At 33.5% G+C, this 27,236-nt stretch overlaps 2 protein-coding genes across 2 annotated transcripts; both read right to left on the bottom strand.

Annotated features, from left to right (window-relative positions):
- Positions 1 to 369: 369 nt before the first annotated feature.
- LOC128240116 (serine protease inhibitor Cvsi-2-like) lies at positions 370 to 3,128 on the bottom strand. Its single transcript, XM_052956626.1, has 3 exons — positions 3,021 to 3,128; positions 1,544 to 1,654; positions 370 to 563 (listed from the first exon to the last, which is right to left on the bottom strand). The coding sequence occupies exons 1-3, from the start codon at positions 3,061 to 3,063 to the stop codon at positions 424 to 426; spliced, it is 294 nt and encodes a 97-aa protein (XP_052812586.1). The 5' UTR covers positions 3,064 to 3,128; the 3' UTR covers positions 370 to 423.
- An 8,832-nt stretch (positions 3,129 to 11,960) lies between these two features.
- Positions 11,961 to 15,458, bottom strand: LOC128240193 (serine protease inhibitor Cvsi-2-like). Its single transcript, XM_052956711.1, has 3 exons — positions 15,361 to 15,458; positions 13,786 to 13,896; positions 11,961 to 12,165 (listed from the first exon to the last, which is right to left on the bottom strand). The coding sequence occupies exons 1-3, from the start codon at positions 15,401 to 15,403 to the stop codon at positions 12,017 to 12,019; spliced, it is 303 nt and encodes a 100-aa protein (XP_052812671.1). The 5' UTR covers positions 15,404 to 15,458; the 3' UTR covers positions 11,961 to 12,016.
- Positions 15,459 to 27,236: the final 11,778 nt, after the last annotated feature.

Genomic DNA, 27,236 nt, shown 5'->3' with positions numbered 1-27,236 from the left:
AAAGATCTCCAAGACCAAGACTTTTGAGTCGCTGACCTCAAAATAGTGTTCACAGCAAGGTCATCTCCAACCTAGCTATGAAGTTTAATCACTTCGACAAACCTGTTTTCAATAATGTTTTGAGAGTGCTCAGTCCGTTTTGTGAAAAGGATTGTCGAAGTGTTTTAAGAAACTTAATTCTCACTCAAACTCTGGTAAAAGACCGAAGGCGGGGCTCCGTAAGTGGCGCAGACTTCGTTATGTTTAATTTAAAATAATGAAGAAAAAGTGCAGTTATCTTTTTAAAGCCTGCACTCGAACATAGTATTTATGACGCAATTAGTCACGTGGTGTATACACACACTGATAGTAGAAAATCCAATAAGTTCAAAAACTTCAATTTTATTAAAATCATCAATTTTTCCATTACAAGAACACCGTCATCTATCGTCCTCCGGGAACACCGGGACCGCCGGGTCCATCAAAGCGGCACGAGCATCTGCCGTCCACGCAATGCAATTCGCGATGACAGCCGTGGTCAGGGACGTGAGCGCAGTCTGCTAGCGTGGTACAAGCGTGACTTTCTGGAATAGATTGATTTAATTAAGTACCGAAACATAATATATATTACTACTCAAAAATAGCGTTGATTATGAAAACCATACACTGTAAGAGTTATTGGAGCGAAAAATAAAATTGTCATTCGGAATATTGAAACTATTAAACATCCATGATTCTGTTTTCGTTTTATATTGTGGCGGTCGATTGAACAAAATATCAAGGGCCATTACAAGTTCAATAAATAAAACAAGAGCGCAGCGGAGTGAACAAGGTCGCTCGTCTTTTCCATTTTCAGTCGAAACAGGCGATATAAATGAACAGTCATAATTTTGGGCCTTGCTTATTACCCCTCGCAAAATGTATACCAAATTTTATTTAAATATCATATACGATTTAGAATAACAGCCGTGGCTAAATACTTTGCACAACTACGCCATCGGCGCTGATGCCGCCGACAACAGTGACAACTTTAAAAAATAAAATTGTCTTGGATTGACCCTGTCTTTGCGTAAAGCTCTGGATACCAGTGTTATAAGAATGCTGACAAAAGAGCAGACCGCACTTTTTATATTTACGTTCCAAAAAACGATGTTTTATGGCTAAAAGCGTTACTAACGCTGTTAGAAAAATAAAAGTTTCAGTAGTTTACCAAACAATTGAGATCTGATCTATTCTGAGTTATCTGTTTTGGCTAAATGGAAGGTATTGATGCCAAAAATAGCTGAGACCAAAACGATAAAAATGGTACCACCTTTTAATATAATATATTTTTAGTAGCGTTATACAGGTGTTATTCACCATAATCCATGCAGAAGTAATATTATGGTTAATGAATATGAATTTCACATAGAACTTATCTCAATGTAAATATAAACAGTGTACTAACACATCTTTGTATACTAATATATATATATATATAATTTTATATAATAAGACAAATATTTTTAGGCTTTACACCCATTACGAAAAAAATAATTACTATTTAAATACGGTAAGGTCTTACGGGAAGAGCAGGTGCACTGTCCAGCATTACAGTCCAATGTCCAGCCGCCATTGTGACAGGTCACGTGACTACAGTCTGCCGGGCCTTGACAATCCTCCCCATAAGCCAGGGCTGCAGAGCATTTAATGTAAGATCAAATAAAACAAACAACTTGTCATTACAGTGGAAGATAAAAGTATTTACCTCTATTGAGCATTTACAATCAAGATCGAGACATATGCACCACATTGTATAAAACCGGTTAACTTTTTGGTTCGCCAAAATGTTTAATAATTGGTCAATATTTATTAAATAACTACAATTAAACAATCAAATCATTTATATGTTCAAACTGGTAAAACGATAACCTGCGGGCAACGTTTCAAAGTTTTACACAATTGTGTGCTGAATCCGTAAGTATTCCAAACAGTCATGTTGATCGTATTTTTATGAACAAACGGCGTTCTAAGAAATTTATAGGGACGGTATTTTTGGGAAAACGTTTTGCGATATTTATCAGCGTATACCGCTATATCACACCCCCAACATAAAAGACGCAACGCTATTGGTCAAGGACTGGTCATGCGGTGACCCCATATAACTCCATTTTGGGTCACTGAATTATATCTTATCCAAATGGCGTATATTTTTCGATTCCGTTAGAGAAATGAAACATTTCGCAAAAATTGATCATTGTAAACATGCTTTCGACGTGATATTTACGTTTGGGTGTTATATAGCGACCCGATATTGGATATACGGGGCGCACGAAACCATATTCAAGTTCAATCTTAGCTCTTATTTTATTTTTGACCCGTATATCCCATACCGCGTCAATTTTTAAACCGGTAGATTGTGATATCGTTTGAACATAAAACTTTGTTATTTAATGTTATTAAAGATTTTCACATAAACATCATCATTATTTCGCTTTCCGTTTAAATTACTTTGCAATTTGATAACATTTTTTTTAAATAAAAAATCATTTATTCGTCATGATTGAATTTGCATCTTCGTATAGAGACACGTTTGTCTAAACTGATACTTTAAAACGCTTATGTTATTCAAAAGCTTTACTGCACTCATTTTCTTTAAACATAACCATTTTTATTAATTCGTTACGAGCAACACACCTTTCATATATAACAAACGAATGGTTCGCTAAGTATTTGTATCTCAATAACTTGAAAATAAGATTAAAATTAAAATAAAAACAGCTTGATACCTTTTAAATTTTCTCATCCCTAAAACATTTAATATATCCCATGATTGCTGAAAATACATAAAACTCGTTTTAAAAATGATCTCAGCCAAGATTAATCAAGACATTTGTTAACTGTTGAAAATTGACCAAGTTGTTCCGATTGATCGATGCGTATCTCTTCTGTTTCATATCGGCGATAACATTTCAAGCGCTGCATGGCTCTTTGAAATAGGCTTTATGTATTCAAAAATGATTAGTTTTAAGTGTTTATACCGTAAACGAAATACTACTTACCCAGACAGGCCAACACAACAGCGCAAGATAGAACAATCCTCATGGTTACGGTGGTTAGCTTGCTTCAACTTACAAAGTTTGGAAACTGTGGTGGTTGTGTCGATTTGCGCTCAGTTTATATAAGATGGTTTATCGCAACGCGTGTTAAGGTTTCACGAAAAGGTGATTACGAATAACCTATATGACGATGAGTCTAAAAGAGGAATATGGAACGTCATGTTGGTAAGTGCAAGTGCTGATATGAGGAACATATGTGTGGGTTTCTTGTCCGCTCCAGTATGAACCGTGGGTTCGAGCCCCACTAAAACCAACATACTTCTTTATGCTATAACTGTACATTTGTTTTGCAATTTCGATATCGTAGAGATATATAATGATAAAATAAATGTTTTCAGATGCATTACCGGGAAAACTAATTTTGGTCCAAAAACATGAGCGAGTCACGTTAATAAAAATGGCTAAATAAATATATAGTTGTCATATGTATATAAATGTAAAGTTATACTGATTGCCGGACCTCATGGCAGTACACTAAAATGTTTGTGAGAATAAACCATTTATTCTAATTAAATTAAATATGATTCAGCCACTTGGAGGGCCACATCAGTTGGACGCATTTTATGCTGCTAAATATACTATTGCGTTAAAAGAATATATTAAAAATAATTGACACGCCCTTATCATCTACATAATGACCCAGACATAAGGGCCGCATGTGAAATCTTTCAACATAGCATAGTTCAAAATGAGTGACATTAGGATGTTCACATGTCACATGTACACTCCTTTCGTCTCGGTCCTTTATAGTAAGATTACACACATTTCGATGTACTTATAATTGTCTTGGTCTCAAGAAATTTATGCAAATGATTATTATTTAAGCAGGAAATATGATTATATTTATGTATTGTATATTTAATTCAAGATCTTTGTATGTATGCTTAATGTCACATATTGTATACATCCCTTTTAAACCCCTTTTGATCTCCTTTGTAGCAAAAGCGCTATCCTTTGGTGTAATGCAGGTCATAATGACAGCTTAGATTTTGAATTCTAAAAGTCATTTTTGTGGCTGTTTCTTTTCAAAATATTTCATTATCTATTTATTGATTACTTGCATCATGTATTCTATTGAGTGGTACTAAACCGGTTTGACGTATCATATTTATTTTTTGTTGGCATATGTAATTTATGATATAACTCCGTCTTTTGGATTTGCTAGTACTGTGAAATGTCTCAAGATATCTTTAAAACAATAATGATGGTTGTCGAGATGTGCACTCATGAGCCCAATCACTCCTTCATTGACAAAGAGCGAACTAAAGATCAAAACGTCAACATCAAAACATATGATACGCTATCATGTCAACCATGTAATTAGAACTGCCAAAGTAACGGAACTTGAATAACCTTCCAGGTGACTTGCTTAAAGGCTGATACTCAACCAAGTCAACCATGTAATTAGAACTGCCAAGGTAACGCAAAATGAACATCATTCTAGTTATATCGATTTTGATATTTAAATACCGCAGGACTTTCATGTCGAGATATAATTGACTCAATAAACGATCTTAAATCCGGCAAAGCAACCGGATCGGACTCGGTAATAATTATGCTTGAAGGGAAACAACAAATGAAATGGCATTTTCGGTCCTTTATTATTACGGCTTACTGAACGTATCTCACTGCATAAAGGAGTGCGTTGTCTTTTTTTGTTTTATGTATACAATTTCAATACCTGCTGGAGTCCCTCAAAGTTCAAATCATTGGCCCGTATTTTTACTTGTCGATATTAATGAAATCGCTCGTACAGTAAATAAAATCACCCCTACGTCTTTTTTAGGTGATTCTACCATAAACTTCATTGTTGATCACCCCATGCTTGATGCTTAACAAATAAATTGTGACTTAGAAAGATGCATCTATCTTTTAACCAAGTAAAAACGAATCAATTATTACAAGGGCAGGAATGTAAGGCTCATCCGTGTTTCCTGGTTCATTGTTTGGGGTGAAACATGTCCTCGATTCGGTGAATGTTAACATTCTTATCATTGTTTTAAGAAGGACCTTGTGCACCGAATAGTATTAATTGTATGCTACGCTTGATTTCGATGAAAACCATGTCTGTTTTAAGATATCTTGTGAAATCAATGCACGATTGTGTTAGGCTTTCCGGCTCACTCAATGCACCATTTTCTTCAAATCTACGATTTTATACCGTTATCGTTTGTGCAAATGTCGTCAGATAATATCTGGTTTTGGTCAATAAAAAGGTGTTGTGATTGTTTTCCGAGTGCATATATCCAGTTTTGGAAATAAATCGACACATTTAGGAAAGTGCTTACTTGTTCATTTGGTACATTTTAAGAACCCAGGTTAATTCCAAATCTGGTAAATCTACGGCACACTAAAATAATGATTAAAAGTCGCCGATTGTTTTTCTTTATCCATGTATGTGTACTTTAACACATAAAAGAAGGGTCATTTTGATAAGCACATCAAAATGCTCTGCTAAAAGTAAAACAGCCTTATATATTTTGGCGCTTATATAGTCGAGAAATATGTATTTTTTTAAACCCATAAAATTTATATAGATTATATTCTATAATGTAAGGCCAATTTTGTCAGATCAGTCGGGGTCTATTTTTTTGTTTAGTGCTCTTATATAGTCGCCAAATATTTTGAACACGTAGGAGGAGTAATTTCGACAGCACATTTATAATCGAATGCTCTTCTTGAATTCGTTACGTTTTCCAAATTTTTTAAAAGGTCAATTTTGCGAAAATCTACAATTGCATTTTAAACGGGGATTTGCAGATACATTAAATGAATACGACGCGGTAAAGGGCGTAAAGCTTTGTGTTATGCTAATCGGTGGATCCTTTTCTTGTTAATTATGACACGATGAATTTGGATCTAAAGTTGGTTTTATCGTTAAGCGCCCAAGAGAGCTTTGTGCACTCATGCTGATAAAGGCAAGCGCTTGTATGACCCCCTTTTTTATTTGTTGTTTGAGAATGTCCCTTTTTGTGCAAAAGTTAGAAATAGTAAACCTTTGAACTATGTAAAGAATAAAATATACATTGTTTTAAAAATCCCTGAACTCAGCTTCTACCTTTGGGCAGCCAATTTTTCAAGTTGATTAACTACTGATGAGGCAATTGTGTAATAATTGATGAATGTTTGAATAAGTGTGAGGTTATGGACACACAAACTGGTTAAAGCAACCAGTAGACTCGTGTTTCAGCGAAGTCTTGTTTTTAGGACGGTTGAATGGCGTAACCAAGCATGTATCGATCAATTGTGGGCTGCCTGTCGTGTTTGTTTTATTTTTGTATGTGAACATTTGTGTCTATAGTTCATTGTCGTTTCGTTGCCCTGTGCATTTTCAATTTCCAACTACTAGTATTGTCCCTGTAGTTTTCATTATATCATTGGTTATACAATGATTTAAACCATGCTAGGATATATCAACAGATAAAATTATATAGACACATAGATACTATGAACCAACTATTTTTGACATCGTCGTTTTATCCCTGAAATACTTATTTCGAATTGATTGAAGGTGTATGAAAACGAACAATTTAGTACTATTTACCTGAAGTAAAAAAATACATAATATGTTGTTGTTTTTTTAAAATTTTATTGCAATCAAAATATATTTCATGTGTACAGATCAGCGTTATTTATCGGCCTCCTGGGCCCCCAGGGCCACCAAAGCCGCAGGCGCATCTGCCGTCAACGCAGTGCAAGTCGCGATGGCAACCATGGTCAGGAACGTGCTGGCAGTCCGCAGCGTCTTGACAACCGGCGGTCGCTGGAATAAAATTAAGTGACTAAATGTTAAGGTATCCAATTAAGAAATATAAAAATGTGAAATGTCACTTTTTTTTCTGTGTGCAGAAAAGCCCTAACTTTTGTACCGATTAAATAAAAAAGAAGTATTTTTGCTATAATTTACGTTCAGTTTAAATAAGGAACTAATTTACAAACCGACCGAACAATTAGACATTTTTGCTAAGAAGCTTTTAGATAACTAAATAAAACATAATTAAAAATATGGATGGCTCTTGGGCAGTTTGGACGTTATCGGTGTTATTCATATTTAAAGTTAACCATAACATCATTTAGTTTGATACATATATTGTTCTACATTTGATTATGTGTTAGAAGAACTTGGCTTTACTTTATATAACATTGGTTTATCCTGTGCATTAGCTAATGCTGCACTATAACGGTATTTACTTAACAATTCAACAGAATGTTTAAATGAAAAAATCTCAACATGGTCTTGAACAACGTTGATGACGTACAAGTATAATATAAGAACTAGTACAGACAACTTTAGAGCTCCTGACATAAAGTCGACCTCCAAGTCAGCTTGTTACAATTGAATGCCTTCGGCTTCTAGCCCGCTGGCAGGTCGGTCATTATAATGCAAGAAGGCCCTCAGTGGTATGTACTATTTCCTGAATGATTTTCGATCTGTAAGGCCTTACGGTGAGAGCAGGTGCACTGTCCGCCATTACAGGCCAATGTCCAGTCGTTGTCCTGGCAAGTCACGTGACTACATTCCGCCGTTGATTGACACACCTCCGCATACGCCAGGGCTGCAAACATATATTATAATGAAAGATAAAATTTAAAAACAAGAACAGTTACAGCAGTTACAGACAAGCTACTAAGCTCATGTAAGAGTTTTTACTATAAATTAAGATAACAGAACACTTGAGGCTCCCAAGGCTCAGATTTTTCGATCCGGACCGGAACACATAGTTGATTCATCTCTTGAATATTATGCAAAAAGCTACAGAAATAAGCTCAGTAGCAAAAAGTTTAAACATAAACCCGATTTAATGGCACTGGGTAAAAGCCAAAGACTCCACAAGCAGCACAGTGCATACATACTATATATATATATATATATATATATATATATATATATATATATATATATATATATATATATATATATATATATATATATATATATATATATATATATTAGGTATGTTTATCAAGGATTGTTACGTACCGCATTGAAAGGCCAGTAAAATGTAAATTTACTGGGAGTTTAAACCAGTTTAAGTGCAAACATCTCACTCTTATTACTTGAAAATAACCGTTTTTTGAAAATTGGCGTTGAAAATATTAGCAATTAGTACAACATATGACGTTCTTACAAAGGTCAGGATGTAAAGTCTTTTTGACTTAATGTTTACGGAAAGTAGTTCCCCGTAGTAAATGATTAGTTATGTATGATCATATTGATTGTACATTTTTCCGCACTCTGTTGAAATGCGTCTCACAAATGGCATTGGCCTGCTAGACTGATTTTTAAGCACGGTCATGTTCAACCGAAACACCCATCTGGTATGCAATTCATTTCAAGTCTCGATGAATCATCATGCTATTTAAATACATGAAAACGTTACATAGCCAAGAAGAAGAAGAATGAAAAAGGCATTATATTGAAAGACACAATCGTAAAAATGACATGTTATTGATATTTTAAATCAACTACAGATGTCTTACCAAAACAGGCCAACACAACAGCGCAAGACAGAACAATATTCATGGTAACCGTGGTTAGCTTTGATTTTCAAAGTATGAAAACTGTGGTAGTTTGATCAATCTGCGCTCGTTTATATACGAGTTCTTATCGCTACGCGTGGTAATTTCTCACGGAAAGTTAAATACGTATATCTGATGATAAGTGTGGAGGGGAAATATATTTCGCATCATGATCGCTTGACTGTATGGAATGGCTTCCAAATGAAAGACAAACGCGTTGGTTTACTGTTCAACACATGTGAACAATAATTCTAGGGAAACAACTGACGTTTTTTGACCCATGGTTGAGAAACATTACATATATCATGGGACTGTTTCATCAATAGAAGGTTATATAAATTGAGAAAACAACACTAAAATTGGTGAGAATAATATTGTTGCTGAATGTTGGTGGGGGAAATTCAATAATTCATTTGGCTGTTTCATCAAAACCTGGTTATATATGTTGAATAAAACAAAAACAAAAAACACTATAATATTTATAACATTGATAATTGTTGTCGAGTTAAAATAAGTAGACCAGGTGACGGTTTCTTTAAGACTTTGTAAAATTTCTTGAGAAATAAATACTAAAATGTGTTAATCAATATTGATGATAAATGTTGTTGAGGGAAATTCAATAGACCAGATGGCTGTTTCATCAAAAATTGGTTATATATCTTGAGCAAACAACACTTAAATTGTTTAACATGATATTTTTTATTAATATTGTTTAGAGGCAGTCAATAGATCAAGTGGTTCATTCTTTCAGACTTTTAAACATAACATGGTTTATGAATATTTTTTGGATATGTTCAATTGATCAGGTGGCTGTTTGTTATGTTTCTCAAGCAAACAGCAAGACACTTGATAATAGTTATATAAACCATGTAAAACAATGTGGGTGAAAAAAGTGACCAATATCATTTCCCCACGTCAGCGTCGCGTATTTGAAAGTGCAACATGCTGTGAATTTTGAAGACAGGAAAAGTACACAGAACAACTGATATGCTTTGAATTTTTTTGTTCACTTATCATGAGACTCTTTAAACCTGTGCTCTCATAGATTGATCGTTTTGACATATTTTCATTCAGAATCAGCTGATTTTGGCATCAATGCCTTCAAACCCGTCAAATAAGATAAATCACAATAAAACTGATTTGTATTTTTCTTAAAGCGATTAACTAAGTACCGCTATTAGCCTTATAAATGTTATGCATGTTTTACTCATTTGACTTTATTGATAAACACAGAGCAAACATTTACCAACTAAAAATCGCCAAATTATCGCATTTTCTTTATTTACACACAAATCAAATGTCTCGTTTTGTTTCGATCATTAAAGTCAAACGAATTAAATATAATTATTCAATATATTTATTGCATCTTAAGTGTAAACCTTTATTGAGCCCCTTTAAGGATGTGTAATGCATACTTTTATAAGGATTGTTTGGATAAGAGTGTGGTTGTGCACACAAACTGGTTTAAACTCCCAGTAAAATATATTTTACTGACCGTTCCAAGGTAGTACCTTACAATGCTTGATAAACACTCCTAGTTTGTTATATAGTATATGTATATACTGTGTTGTGTGTGGGCTTTTGTGCTGTTCTTCCATGTCTCTTTTTTTGTGATTGTTTGTTTTGTGTTCTATGTCTTTGGCGTTTACCCTGTGCCATTAAACGGCATGTTTATGTTTAAACTTTTGGCTACTGAGGTTGTTTCTGTAGTTTTCCATATAAAATTTATAAATATATCAACACGGTACTGAAACTTATGATATGTATTTAACTGTTGAAATGGTTAACAACGTAATGTTCATTTCCGCCGACATCAACGTTTCCAGCTCTTTAATTTGTTGTAAATACTTGATTAAACGGCTCGCAAGTAAGGGACAATACAATAATTAAAGTATTTGAATTACTTTAGTGGTCAAGTTATATACCTTACCGCTGTTATCACACAGTTAGGAGACATTCTATAGAACAGATAACCGTTTCAAAAGGAGCAAAACACACAGATATAACGTAAGTGATAAATATTCTGAAGAGACAACATATCAATATATCTGGTTATTGTTTATATAAGAATTGATTATCTTTTATGTTAAAACACGACGAAAATTCCATTGTGATCATTCTTTTAACATGAACACGTATACTAGTAGGAAAAAGTAGCTGGTAGATAAATATATGAACTAAATTCAGACCCAGATGGTCGCAATGGGATTTCTATAAAGAGCCTTATAAGCGAAATTCAGCAGAAGGTAACACGAGTGTTCTGAATGTCTAGATAAAGTTCAATGTCGTTTAAGGACACTCGCGTCATTTCCTTCTACATTTGTACACTAACATTCGCCATCACATATCGTTGTACTATTATTTGTCGCGATCTCACGAGATATCTATGTCATAAAATAACCCATATACAGGCAGCTGTGCCATTGAGGCGGCAACCATAATGGCCCTACATATCGTTGTACTTTTAGTTGTCGCGGCCTCACGAGATATCTATGCGATATTGTCCTATATACAGGCAGCTGTACTGTTCATGTGACCACCGTTATGACTCCGCCTTATTATTGCAAATCACAATGTACAATGAATGATACCCAGTTAAACCACATACATCCAATAACAGAATCAAGGCTACGTTTTTTCATTCTTGATTTTTAGGACTTCCTTCACACGTGTGTGTTGTCACAGAAAACATGCACTATAGCAAGTACCATGTTTTTTTAAACGGCTTTTCAAGCTATGTCTAAAAGTACGGTGTTTGCAATTCTTCATCATGGCCGCTAAAGCTGCCAAAAATAGACGAGCTATTAATACAATGAAAGGTAGAGGGACATGTTACCTTGTCACGTATCTTTAACGATCATGTAACGATGCATGGTTGTCAAAGATATGTGACTAATGCTAGCCCTAACCCAAACCTTAACCCTAAAATCATAACATTATTTTGATGTCGGACACCGATCGTTGATCATTTCTGCTTGTCATACGATTTAATCGATAAAAACAACAAACTGAACATCATTTCGGTTTACCTGCCATTCGGCCATTGAACACATGCATATGACATATGCACCTAGTATGACTGGTTCCTACTCAACCGCATACAATGGCCTTCGATTAAAATTATTAATCAACTCATGTCAGGTAATATTTTGGTTTGTCATAGCATTCCCTCCCTTTCTAAAAGTTTATTTAAGCGGCGTAGACTGCGCTATGTTTCATTGAAAATGGTGAAGAAATAGTGAAATTATCTTTGTTTAAAGTCTTTACTCGAAGCAAAATGGTACTTCCGACGTAGCATTTATGACGCAATTTGTCTCGTGGTATACACAAACTGTTAGCAGAAAATCCAATAAGTTCAAAAACTTCGAATTCAATTTTATTAAAATCATCATTTTTTTCAAGTACAAGGACACCGTCATCTATCGTCCTATGGGACCTCCGGGACCACCGGGACCGCCGGGTCCATCAAAGCGGCACGAGCATCTGCCGTCCACACAATGCAATTCGCGATGACAGCCGTGATCCGGGACGTGAGCGCAGTCTGCTAGCGTGGTACAAGTGTGACTTTCTGGAATAGATTGATTTAATTAAGCACCGATACATACTATATATTGCTCTTAAATAACGTTATGTATGAAAATCTCGGACATTACCTGTATGAGTAACAAAAATATGAAATGTTCGTGGCAATACTTTTAGATAAAAACAAACACTTTACCCATTCAGGTATGTCTCTATTTAGATGGCAAAACTCAATTACTGATTAAATCTCAAATCATATTTAATATTGTGTACATCAATACACGCTCTAAATACATACATGATAGTCCACTGCTTAAATTACAAATTAAGAGCAGTATTGAATATCGCCTTAGGCCATTCAAAAACTAAGCATCTGTGAGCTCCATTATTGAAATATTGATCATTGAGCAAAGGCAGAGGCATATAGATACAGTAGGAGCTCCTTTCTAAATACTAAGGCATAATGGTGTAGAAGGGGGTGGTGGAAATAATCAGTGCGCTACTGGAAGACGATAACTGTAACCAGTCTTGTCAAGGCAATTACCCAACATTTACCAATGACTTTATATTGAAAGTTGTAAAATGTTTGTTTGTAGCCCTGTGTGTGTGCTTTAATTATACTGTCCCCGGAGCAATGCCCTTTCGGCGAGTGCTCTGATAAGATTGTTGGTCGTATCAGGTTTTTGGAGCGAAAAATGTCATTGTCATTCGGAATATTGAAACTATTAAACATTCATGAATCTGTTTTCGTTTGATGTTGTGGCGATCGATTGAACAGAATATCAAAGGCCATTACAAGTGAAATAAATAAAACAAGAGCACAGCGGAGTGAACAAGGTCGCTCGTCTTTTCCATTTTCAGTCGATAAAGGGAATATAATAGAAAAAGGTACAGCTTTAACATGTTTAACGAAGCTAAAATGAAACAATGATTCTACCTCCTTTTAAAATAGTATATCATATGAGTAGCTAAAATGAAACAATGATTCTACCTCCTTTTAATATAGTATATCATATGAGTAGCTAAAATGAAACAATGATTCTAACTCCTTTTAATATGGTATATCATATGAGTAGCTAAAATGAAAAATGATTCTACCTCCTTTTAATATAGTATATCATATGAGTAGCTAAAATGAAACAATGATTCTAACTCCTTTTAATATAGTATATCATATGAGTAGCTAAAATGAAAAATGATTCTACCTCCTTTTAATATAGTATATCACATGAGTAGCTAAAATGAAACAACGATTCTACCTCCTATTAATATAGTATATCACATGAGTAGCTAAAATGAAACAATGATTCTGCCTCCTTTTAATATAGTATATCACATGAGTAGCTAAAATGAAACAATGATTCTACCTCCTTTTAATATAGTATATCACATGAGTAGCTAAAATGAAACAATGATTCTGCCTCCTTTTAATATAGTTTATCACATGAGTAGCGTCATACAGGTGTTATTCAACATTGTAATCCATGCAAAAGTAATATAATGGTTAATCAATATGAATTGAACATAGAACTTATTTCAATGTAAATATATACAGTGCACTAACACATCATTGTATACTAAACTGTATATAATAAGACAAATATGTTTTAGGCTTCACGCCCATTACAAAAAAAATAATTACTATTTAAATACGGGAAGGACTTACGGGAAGAGCAGGTGCACTGTCCAGCATTACAGTCCAATGTCCAGCCGCCATCCTGACAGGTCACGTGACTACAGTCTGCCGGGCCTTGACAATCCTCCCCATAAGCCAGGGCTGCAGAGCATTTAATGTAAGATAAAATAAAACAAACAATTTGTCATTACAGTGGAAGATAAAAGTATTTACCTCTATTGAGCATTTACAATCAAGATCGAGACATAGGCAACACATTGTATAAAACCGGTTAACTTTTTGGTTTGCCAATAATATTAAATAACTACAATTAAACAATCAAATCATTTATACGTTCAAACTGGTCAAACGATAACCTGCGGGCATCGTATCAAAGTTTTACACAATTGTGTGCTGAATCCGTAAGTATTCCAAACGGTCATGGTGGTCGTATTCTTATGAACAAACGGCGTTCTAAGAAATTTATAGGGACGGTATTTTTGGGAAAACGTTTCGCGATATTCATCAGCGTATACCGCTATATCACGCCTCCAATATAAATGACGCAACGCCATTGGTCCAGGACTGGTCACGCGGTGATCCCATATACCTCCATTTTGTGTCACTGAATTATATTTTATGAAAAAAGCGTCTATTTTCCGATTCCGTTAAATCAATGAAACATTTCGCATAAATTGATCAATGTAAACAGGCTGTCGACGTGATATTTACGTTCGGGTGTTATAAGGTGACCCGATATGTGATAAAATTGGCGCAGGAAACCATATTCAGGTTCGAGCTTCGCTCTCATGTTTCCTTTGTCCCGTAAATCCCTTATCTGGCCGACTACTAACCCAGAAAACTCTGAGGTCGTTTGAAAATATAATTGTGTTATGTATTGTTAGTCATGATTTCACGTGAATATCATCATTATTTCGCTTTCTGTTTTGATAACTCAAATGTGACAACGTATATTTATTCTAAATTACTGAATTTGCATTTCGTATAGGGACAAGTTTGTTTACAATAATACTTTTAAGACACGTATTCAAAAGTTTTACTGCACTCATTTTCTTTAAACATAATCATTTTGTTTTGTAAATTATCAAAACAATGTCAATTAATATGTAGTTATCAAGAACAATTAAAATGCATTCGTTACGGGCAACACACATTTCATATATAACAACATGGTTCGCTAAGATTTCACCGACATTTCGATATGTCAATCGTAACAATTCGGCAATCTCCGGCAAGCTTCGGAATAGACCTGGTAAATAAGCTTCAAGGCGATTAACTCAATTATCATTACGCTTAGTAGACCCATTCGATAACGTTAACAGTGCTCTGAAATGAATTATTTTGATTGGTATCTCAATAACGCCTTGGAGAAACTTGAAAATAAGATTAAAATAAAAATAAAAAAGCTTGATACCCGTTTAATTTTCTCATCCCTTAAACATTTAATATATCCATGATGGTTGAAAATACATAAAACACGTTTTTAATATGATGTCAGCCAAGATTGACTAGTACTTAAGACCCTTTTTATTTCATCATTTATTATTATGTGTTCAAAAATGATAAGTTTTAAATGCTGTTTAACGTAAATGAAATATTACTTACCCAGACAGGTCAACACAACAGCGCAAGACAGAACAATCCTCATGGTTACGGTGGTTAGCTTTGACTTTCAAACTTTGGAAACTGTGGTGGTTGTGTCGATTTGCGCTCAGTTTATATAAGATGGCTTATCGCAACGCGTGTTAAGGTAACACGAAAAGGTGATTACGAATAACCTATCTGACGATGAGTCTAAAAGAGGAATATGGTACGGCGTTTTTGTACCTAAGTGCTGATAGGAGGAATATATGTAGGGGTTACTTGTCCGCTCCAGTATAAAGCATGACGCCGTTTATGAAATGTGACATATTATTGTTGTACCATTGGTGAAAAACATTCAATAAATTAGGTACATAAGAAATTCATTTCGAGTCAGTACATTGATGAAGGGAAACAGCCGCCTTATCGTCTTCGTTACCGCTACAATGAATGTTCTTTTGAGAACTTTCTGGTCCACTGAAAGCTTTATACATACATGACTCGTACATGCCACTTGATTAAATTGAAATATTGTGAATGAACTAGTAAGAAAAAAATATACAGTTTTGAAATTCCAGATACATTTCATTGGTCATTGTCAATTGAATGATTATACACACAGTTATACAAAATTTAAGCTAACGATATAACGATATGCTAACAAGTTATAAATTTAGGTTTTGACCAAACAAAAGTACAGTAAATTTGACTTCAATTGTGTTCGTCAATTTTATCATTAACAGTACAATATAAGCGAGGAAAACTTATTTGTACATTCGTATACTTTAAAAACGCATTTGATTCAGTTCATAAAATCGGCTTTTGGTTTAAGCTTCTTAATTCCAAAATGTCTTCGAAATTGACAAAAATGTACAAGTCTTTAAATATTTTTACCATCATTTGACAAATCCTGATTATTTAGAAAGTTTTATGGGAGTTAAGCAACACTATTATTCATTATGTTTTTTAAATGATCTGTGTACTCATAGATGATGATGATGATGATGATGATGATGATGATGATGATGATGATGATGATTTTCATAATACCAAATAAACTGTTGCAATGGTATTTAAATAAAGAGCTCTGGTGAAAACATTGATATAATATGATAAATAATAAGTATGTATCTAATTTAACATGTATTTTAAATGGCAAACAAACTTGATCACTCGCAAAAGGCTTAAGCCTGCCATGTTTTCTCTTACATCACTTTTAGACGTTCTCACTATTTGTGAAAAACTTGCTTAATGTTAATTAAGGAGCAGAAGTATGGGGATTTTATAAGCCCCTAATATTAAGAGAATATATGTGAAATTTCCTGTCAGAATGCAAACGCCTCTATGTATGGTGAGTGCTTTTATGTGTTCCATTAGATATTGCACGTAAAGAGTGAATTCTGAAATGTTGGTACAAAATTTGTAGCTAAACCTTATGGTGCAGTATGTGTATTGGTATCATGTAAATAATAATGTTCGAGGATCAAGGGCAAAGGAGGTAAAGTAATTGCCTAGTAAGTTAGGTTTTAGCTATATATGGAATAATAATGACATTTCATTGATTCGATCAATCAAGGTAATATAAAGATTGGATGATCATTTTTATTAATATTTGTTTACACTGTATAACTTTGTCAGCCAAATTAAAAACATATTGTAGTAATATGCATAGGTTTGGGATGAGAATGATCTTAATTGTATCAAAACGTAAAGCATAGTATATCGGTGACCAGATTAACATAACAAACTTGCAATCGAAGAAGGCCATTTAAGAAATATTGATTACTCTGATCGCAAATGTAAACCAATGTCAATAAGAGATAATTAATGATTGCCTAGATAATATTGTCATTGGCACATGATACGAACATTTGGATTTATATTATCTGCTTAGAGTACCTCGCTCATGTAAATGCATTTTTCAAATAACGAAATAAAGTGTGGCAAATCATAAGGAGTGTAATCACAAAAATACCAAAAGCTGGAACCCTTCGGCAAAGACCTTAATTTGTATTAGCGCTAGTAACGCGATTGAAATTCATTTACGGCTGTGGTGTTGCGTGAATGGTGGATTGACATTATCACTGGATGTTAATAATGTATCCTTAACAGATCAACATATCCATCACTTTGCTAAAGTCACGGTGGCCGTCTGGACGGCTGTTTTCTACTTTTTTCTTGACTTTACCGGCGTGGGTTCGAACCCTACTAAAACCAATATATTTTTTTATGCTAAAACTGTACATTTTTTTCTGCAATTTCGATATCGTAGAGTTATATAATGATAAAATAAGTGTTTTCAGATGCATTACCGGAAAAACTAATTTTTGGTCAAAAAACATTAGCGAGTCACTTTATCAAAACATTTACGAAATAAAAATGGCTAAATAAATATATAGTTGATGTATGTTTATAAATATAAAGTTATACTGATTTCATGACCTCATGACAGTGCACTTAAATGTTAGTGCGAATAAACCATTATTTTGAATTAAATTAGATATGATTCAGCCAGTTGGACGCATTTTATGCTGCTAAATATACTGTTGTGTTAAAAGAAACTATTAAAAATAATTGACACGCCCTTATCATCTACATAATGACCCAGACATTAGGGCCGCATGTGAAACTTTGAAGGGCCTTATCAATCAACATAGCATAGTTTAAAATGAGTGACTTTAGGATATTCACATGTCCAGACTGAATAAATTGAATATGTATAAGATAAGTGTACTCTTTTCGTCCCGGTTTTTTATAGTAAGATAACACGCATTTTAGTGTCCTAAAAATTGTGGTGGCCTCAAGTTATAGTATGCATATGATTATTATTTAAGCAGAAAAATATGATTACATGTATTTATTATATACTTGATCCAAGTTCTTTGTATCGATACTTTATGTCATATATTGTATACGTCCCTTTTAAGCACCTTTTCATAGTAAAAGCGCCATCGTTGGGTCTTTTTGGTGTTGGTTTGGTTTAAACAATATTTTTTTTCGATATCATATTTACAATTAGTTTAGTTCTACAAATTTGAGCATAATCAAAATTAAAAAAAAACACACCAAATACGTAATGCATTGAAACAAAGAACATGTACATTATGCACAAAACAATAGTGTTGTTATGCAGGTCATAATGACAACGTAGATTTTAAAGTCTAAAAGTCAGTTTTATGCTGTTTTCTTTCAAAACATTTCATTATCTATTTAATAAGTACTTGCATCATTTATTTTATTTACAGGAACTTAACCGTTATGACTGATCATATTTGTTTGTTGCAATTTGTATGCAATTTATGTTATAATTCCATCTTTGGGATTTGCTAGTAATGTGAAATGTCTTAAGTTATCTTTAAAACAACTATGAGGGTTGTCGAGATTTGCACTCAGGAGCCCCATTGTTCCGTCATTAACGAAGAGCGAACAAAAAAGCCAAACGCCAAGACAATAGCTCTAGGTGACTTGCTTAAAGGCTGATACTCAACCAAGTCAACCATGTAATTAGAACTGCCAAGGTAACGCAAAATGAACATCATTCTAGTTATATCGATTTTGATATTTAAATACCGCAGGACGTTCATGTCGAGATATAATTGACTCAATAAACGATCTTAAATCAGGCAAGGCAACCGGATCGGACTCGGTAATAACTAGGCTTGAAGGGGAACAACAAATGAAATGGCATTTTCGGTCCTTTATTATTACGGCTTACTGAACGTATCTCACTGCATAAAGGAGTGCGTTGTCTTTTTTTTGTTTAATGTCCGATACAATTTCAATACCTGCTGGAGTCCCTCAAAGTTCAAATCATTGGCCTGTACCCTTCCTTGTCGATAATAATGCAATCGCTCGTACAAAAAAAATCACCCATACGTCTTTTTCTAGGTGATTCTACCATAGACATCATTGTTGATGGCCCATGTTTGCTGCTGAATAAATCAATTGTGACTTGGTCATTATAATATTATATCAAAGTACCAAAGTTATCTTAAATCGCTGATTGCTAATAGTATTGCTCATCCCGATCTTTATGGTGACGTTTTGAAGAAAATTTGACCTTTGTCAGTGAGGTTTGTGCACTTAAACTGGTTTAAACCCCCAGTAAATTTACATTTTACTGACCGTTCCAAGGCGCTGCCTCACAATCCTTGATAACCCGACCTAGTTTTTCATATATAGTATTTATGCACAGTGCTGCTTGTGGAGTTTGGGCTGTTCTCCATGTTTCTTGTTTGTGATGTTTTGTTTTTGTGTTCTATGTCTTTGGCGTTTACTCAGTGCTATAAAACCGGGTTTATGTTTAAACTTTATGCTACTGAGCTTGTTTCTTGTTTGTTTTGATCAATAAATTGTGTTTACTATCAAACAAACGGACGAATAAGTAGTATGTATTCGAACAATTTTCCATTTGCCAGTAGAGGTTCAGTACAAGATTGCATTTGAATGAGTTAAGGGCAATTATATTGAACAATATTTCTTATTTATATTTATTATAAGAAAAAATATTGTTCGCTCTTCGCTCGCTTCGGGTTTTATAAAAACTGATAAAATTGCATTTTATTTCGCTCGCTCGCTCCAATTGTTTTTGACAAAAATCCGTGGAACAATACTTATGTGAAAAACTGAAGAAACAAGCTCAGTATTTATTAACATTAATTTGGTTTGGCCTAAAGGACATTTTAAATTCTTGTCAAAAGAATGATAATAAAAACAGAAGCATATATTAGAAAAGATATACAAATTAATTTTAGCAGAATTAATGGTATTTATTATCAACAATGAGCATTTATGATATTTAAAATATAATTCACATGATTGCATACTCAACAATTATCAAGAGTAAAATGGTCAGTATAAACAAACTATTCGGTATTGGGAGGAATGTTAGAAGAACAACAGAACAGAATAGAACATATTGTTTAATATCTTATGCATATATATTATATCGATAAATCAATATAAATCTTAAGCAATGCAACAGGGCGCGTATCACAGAAGCATCTTAAGTAAGTTTTGAATACTTTCAAATAATTATTTAAACTAAAAAATATATATTACCAAAATCATATTAGAACTTCAAGATTGTTTAAGCGCTTTCGCATACAAATAAAAGTAATATTTATTCATTTATCTAAATAAAACTACAAATATTTCATATGTTTAATAAGTCAGTAAACGAATTGCAATGATAAAAGACCATTAACAGTCAATACTTGTTAAGGTGACAATAGGCATGCTTCAGATTTAAAAAATGGCGTCATTGAATGGCATTTGGCCGAAAGCAACTCCCCATTTCTTTCAATAAACCCATAATACATATCTGGCGTATACTGTACATCGTATTAATGATCTATTAATGTAGCAACGTTTGTCAACTCCATGTGTCCTTAATATCGGACTTTACCGATTGAGTTTACAATGCGTCAATACACAGTCAGTGATCTGAAATCGGAAGGCTCGTTCTGGAAAAATGCCAAAGGCAAAATTTTGCAATTGCCATACACTGCATTTTATTATAAGGTTACTATAAATTGAGGATAAATTGGGACATATCTCTGAAATAAAAGCCACGCAATTGAAATAAAATAATTTACAACGCAGCAAAGTATCGACTCCACTGAGTGATATGATCTAATATTATTTAGCAATTTGAATTGACTTTGTCCGTTTAAAAAAAAAACATCTTAAAATAGAAACTGACCAAATTTGAATAATATTTTCAAACAGAGAAGTTGGTATACAGTGACATAACTTTACATATAAAACGATCATTCATTTATCAGCAAAGTATCACTGATGCAGGCATTTGACTGTTAGCTAAAGTAAAGTTGGAAAGTTTAGTTTTATACCAATATCAGAAATTTCAATAAAAAACTCCTTTATCAGCCATTAAAGCATCTCCATCATCCATGCTGTTGTTCCATGTTTCTTTTTTTGTTTTCAGTAGTTAATGTCTTTGGCGTTTACCCTGTGCCATTAAACAGGGTTTATGTTTGATCGTTTGGCTAGTGAGATTGTGTCTGTATTTTTTCATATAAGTATTTATCCTAACTGTGTTTTTTTAAAAGTTTTCAATACATCACATAAACCAGACTGTTCTGGCTTCATCTGAAATTCTGCAAAAATAAATTAAAGCTTTAAAATTCAACTGTACACGTTCAGTTGATCAAATCGAGTATATTCTATATCAAATTTGTGAATTCCTAAATACAGGATTCACTATTGAAACATATAAGCGTCAACATGATTTGAAAGATGATAGAGGGATACCACTAAATAACTATTCAAAATTTTGACCTTTAATTCACACGCGTTCAGCCTTTTCAGTGTACCAAATTGTCTAGCACTTCAATTTAATTCTTAAGGATTCAAAATTAACGTTTTGAGCACTGTCACTGTGTGCATACCAATGAAATGTAGCACAAATCTGTTGACAATTGAAAAACAATTTATCCCAAACAGCCATACAATATAATTTAGTTAGTTTTTAAAATGACACAATGCATAATATTTAGAATTAACGTTTTTTTCAAATATTGATGTTTATTTTGATATTTAATCAGTGTTTACAATTGTTTTTTTTTCATATAGGCTGTTTTTATCAAATATATTATATAGATTTTATTTTACAATAATTACGTTGGCTGGTCCATTTTGATCACGTGACCCTTCATGGTACAAAATTGAAACGTATGTATTAATGACACCGTTTCATCACGTGTTAAGACAAATATGGTGTCTGATTTCTGAAAATATGTATACACCAAATGATGGGGCGACAATATGATTATATGAATCTACGGAAATATGCCTGGTGGCTGGAAAAAAGACTGAAAAATACAATAATACCCCAAATGGCGATTTAAAATACGAACTTTGGAGAGTCTTGAATAGGAAAGTAAATATACATGTCTAAAATGCGCCGGTTAAATTCGAGTAATTGATATAAACTCATTTCATGTTCCTCTCTTGTTTTATTATATTTCTGTTTTCAGCCGATACAATTTTACAGTAAACAAATAGTTACATTTGTTATTTTCTAAGACGTCGTTTACAGAAATAGATTATATTAATAGATCTGAAAAAGAAATTCCGAAAGGAAAAAAATAATTTAGAATTTCTGGCGCTCGCTGACTCAACATTTATTGAGCATGACTTAACATACAATTAGGGAACGAGCTAACTTTTACCGGCGTGTGATTCCTTTGGGATACGAGGTGATTAACATTGTCCGCATTACTATTTCACTAGAATATAATGTCAATAAAATGGTGGCTATTAACTTTTAACGTGTTATGTACAGCACGTGCGTTTATTCACTCGCCAATTAAGAGGAAACAATGCCGACTACGTGCAGACTAAAAACGCATTACATGTATACTGCACAATGCCACACTTACCTTGTTCTTCATATTACTTTATACAGTATTATACGTATTAACATGTCTTAAAGATGCACTCTTACTCACAAAAAAGATTTACCACACTTAATACAATTGTTTTAATATACCGAAAAGGATGAATTAAAGTCAAAACCAATGGTCTTTTTGAAGGGCACCGAGTTAAATGTGCAGAAAACACTGTATTTCTACCTTATGAGACGATTTTCGATCACAGAAAAAAAAATCTTTTAGCACTCACCAATCATTTAATATTTGTGCGTTTTCAACCACTTAATTTACGGTTAAAATTTTGCTATCAGTAATTAATGTTTTCCATAAAAGCATTATTTGAAGAATAGTTAAAGATTTATCACTCAAAATTTATGTTTGTTATACATGTGCATGTGTTGATTTTGAATAAGAGTGTTCATATAGGCTGTTGTTAAGGCTGTCCATTTGTGGGTGCATTATGCTGTTTTGAAAATATTGTTTCAAAGGCAGATTAGATCTTATGGATAGAAAGTGTCGGGATGAAACAAATCTGATAGCGGATATAACGATCACTGTACATTAATGTAAACGCATGCAAATACAGTCGGCCACACCAAAAGTACTTCATAAAATGCAATAAAACCGAATGTTATCTTGTTTGTTTCTAGTATCTTGTTAATATTTTCAAATACTCTGATTTTTTTATCAACATTGTCTGTTTTAATTTCAATAATGACCATGGGTTGTAAAGCATATTGTTAAAGTAGATCTCTAAATTAGGTTCTGTTCCCAACTGTAAAATGACTCCTATGCTGTTAATCATGCGAGTAAAATGATTATGCATCTATGAAATACGCGTAGTATTTGTCAAACTAAGATATATTTACACAATACTTATGTGAAAAACGTTAGAAACAAGCTCAGTAGCCAAAATAAATAAATATAAACCCCGTTTAATGGCACAGGGTAAACGCAGACAGACATAAAACACAAAAACAAAAAATCACAAACTGGAAACATGGAACAACAGCACCAAACTCCACAAACTGCACAAAGCATATATACTTTATAAAAAAAACTATAGGTATGTTTAGCACGAATTGTCAGGTACCGCCTTGGAACGGTTAGTAAAATGTATCAACTTTAATGAATTATTATGTTTAACTCATTTAACTTGAATGATCAAAACAAAAAAGCAAATGATTTGTGTGCAGATAAACTATATTAGCCTATATAGACGGAGTTTTTTATTTAATAGCTACGTGGTCTAAAGATTACGTTGTTAAAAAAAATGCAAAACATATCGCTAATGTTTTCTATAGAAAACGAAGCATATGCGTTGTTTATCACTGAGGTGAAACGGAAGCGACATAGTTAAAATATTAACGCATTAGCCATACATTACTGTAATGTCAAAACCTTAATTGCAGGATCGCTATTCCAACCCCCAGCTTCGTCCAGTTCAGCTGTCTATGCATCTGGCGGCCGTTTCAATAAAGATCTTAGTCGATTTTTGTCGTAAATTGAAATTACCTTAGTATCAAAATTCGATTAATTTGCTTCAAATTTGAGTGAAATGAGCTTTGAACATCATTAAAAATGAACACAGAGATGAGGAAATAAGAACAATATGTTATATTGCCATTTGTGCCCTTTATACAGATTTAAGATATTTTATGTTAAGACTGAAATTCTTTATTGAAACCCCCTGGTCGGCTTGAAGTACGATGTTGATATATCACAGGAGGCGAAGTGGAGGCCATTAACGGCATTACCCATCATCGTCGCAACGGTGCTCATGCATGGTTCTTGGAGGGTGTGGAAGATTGCTATTTAATGCTTAAATCTCTTGATTAAGTTCGACGAATATTCTGGTTTATCACTTAGTCTATTAAAACATGCTGTATTTTGATAAATTTGGAAATCACAAGACGTTTGAAAAAGTAATGTTTTTTTTTCTTCTAAATATCTTTAATACATAGAATTATTCATTGTTTAAAACAGAACTGGTTTGCATCTGGATATGTTTTGTAGTTGTTGTTCACATTATTAACACATTAAAACACTGTTTAATTTTGAAAGACACCTATCAGTCACTATACTATTTAAACATAAGGTAGCAGTTTAAAATTTTGAAGTTATAAATTAAAAATAGAAATTGATCGACAACTGAACACACCAAAAAATGATCGAATTCCTATGCTTTGTTATGATATTGAACGTCCGTCTAATATTGTGAATGTAAAGCATTCTTTGTGGTTGTTTTTAGAAATTAAGCCAAGATAAGATGACACTATTTATTTAATTGGTTCTCTGCTGGTACAGATTGAGATGACCATTTATAGGTGAATAAGTAACCAAATGAAGGGGAACAGATGGAAGATTTAATTGGATTTAAACATTGCGTTTTCCATCCATAGAAATACACAATATATTGATGTACAGATACTGCAAAATAAACATAACAAAACATGCAAATATAATTAGATAGAATTGTAATGTTCAAATTTCTAACTTTAATTTCTTAAGTTATAAATGTACAAAGGTTTTGTTACACAATTTTTATTGTTTCAGGACAACAGCTCTATTAATTTTGACAAACTTGGATATCTCATACCACAGTTACTAAAGTGATATTTTCTTATATGCAATTACAGTATGTTATAATAAAAATAAAAATAAACACGTGCTCAATATCACTGACAATATTGACGCATATTAAGCAATGCCTTTCTTCTCTGTTAAAACGTTGCGTTCCATACCGCCAAGAAACCCATTGGAACTGCAAGATTAACTTTTAAGGAGCAACATAATCTGTATAGAGTACTTGTATTCGTTTCCAACTGATCCCAAAGCTCGTATGGACGAAACAGAAGTTTATGTAGAAATATTTATATGAAAAACTACAGTAACAAGCTCAGTAGTCAAAAGTTTAAACATAAACCCGGTTTAATGACACAGGGTAAACGTTAAATACATAGAACAAAAACACCAAATCATCAAAAACAAGAAACATGGAACAACAGCACAAACTTCCACAAACATTACAGTGAATATATACTATATAAACAAAAAAACTAGGTGTGTTTATCTAGAATTGTTAGGTAACGCTTTGGAACGGTCAGTAAAATGTAAATTTACTGGGGGTATAAACCTGTTTGCGTGCACACAGCAATTAATGTAAATATTTTATATTCAGAACTACTCTATTTATTTTAGTACTTTGATATGTTAGAGACATTGTTTAAATAAAGCCTGAAATAGGAAAAGACTTTTGTTGCTTCAATAACGGGTATTACTCTGTTGAACGGAAGTTTCACCTTACAACTGTATCAATATCCTTTCTTTTCGATTGAGAAAAGCTATTTTTAGACCTGATGCATTGTGTGACTGCTACCCCCAATTTGTTAGGAAGTCTCATGAGATTGTCGAATATCATTAAACTATTTATGTGGCAGATAATCTACACAACGGTTTATCCAGACCAACGTGGACTGTTTTAATCATTCATATATTATTGCACATAGAACAAAGAAATTTCACAAACAATACATATAACATGTGTGATATAATATCTAAAATTCCAAAATAAATAAGTAAAATTTTCGCTCAATTAGATTTCATTTACAACCTATGATTTAAACTCGAACGGCACAGCCTGATGACGGCAAAGACGTTGCGCTCATAAAGCGTCACATTCTTTCAACAAATCTGACACAACTTTCATGGCACTTCATCCACTGCGTACAAGCATCCGAAAACCACTCCAAGGAAAAAGTTCAGATCGCATTATGTACATTTACTTGCGTATACGACGCTATCTACATCACAATATTATACGAAAACTACAGACACAAGCTTAGTAGCCAAAAGTTTAAACATAAACCCGGTTTAATGACACTGGGTTAACGCCAAAGACATAGAACATAAAAACAAAATATAACAAACAAGAAACATGGAAGAACAAACTGTCTCATGGCGATCCCCCACGAGGATGTTCCTCACCGACGTCACCAACTTCACGCCCCGCGTCATGTGTCGTCCTCTTCCCTTATCGTCTTCTAAAGAATCTCACTCTGTCTAAAACAGTGATGCCAGTTAAAGACTGATTATACAGCGGCATTCATTTTCATAGTTTATGTCGTCATTCATGTTCATAGTTTGTGTCTGTGTTTTCCCAAATCCTACGCAAATTTAATCACAGCTCGTGCATCAACAAATTCTGATGACGTCATGTTGTATCGAAGACAGTGTTTGTAATCAAGTCAGAAAATAACTACTTTTGATAGAAATGAAGTCTGGAATTTGAACAGTATATTGGTATGACGTCAACGTAACATGTGACGTAGTTTTGCGAAATGTTGTGAAAGATACACAAAACGTTCGTAAATGTACATTTAGACTGTTCGCCGACCGTACGTTCTTGTTGTTTACAAACCCCTTCTTTCATTATGCCTTACATGGATAGATATTAAATTTATATCGCCTATGCATTAAACTCGAAAGAAGTATTCATTAATTTTT

The sequence above is a fragment of the Mya arenaria genome, chromosome 7 (genome assembly GCF_026914265.1).
Source record: "Mya arenaria isolate MELC-2E11 chromosome 7, ASM2691426v1".
NCBI classification, from domain to species: domain Eukaryota; kingdom Metazoa; phylum Mollusca; class Bivalvia; order Myida; family Myidae; genus Mya; species Mya arenaria.
This window is presented reverse-complemented; position numbering and strand designations above follow the sequence as displayed.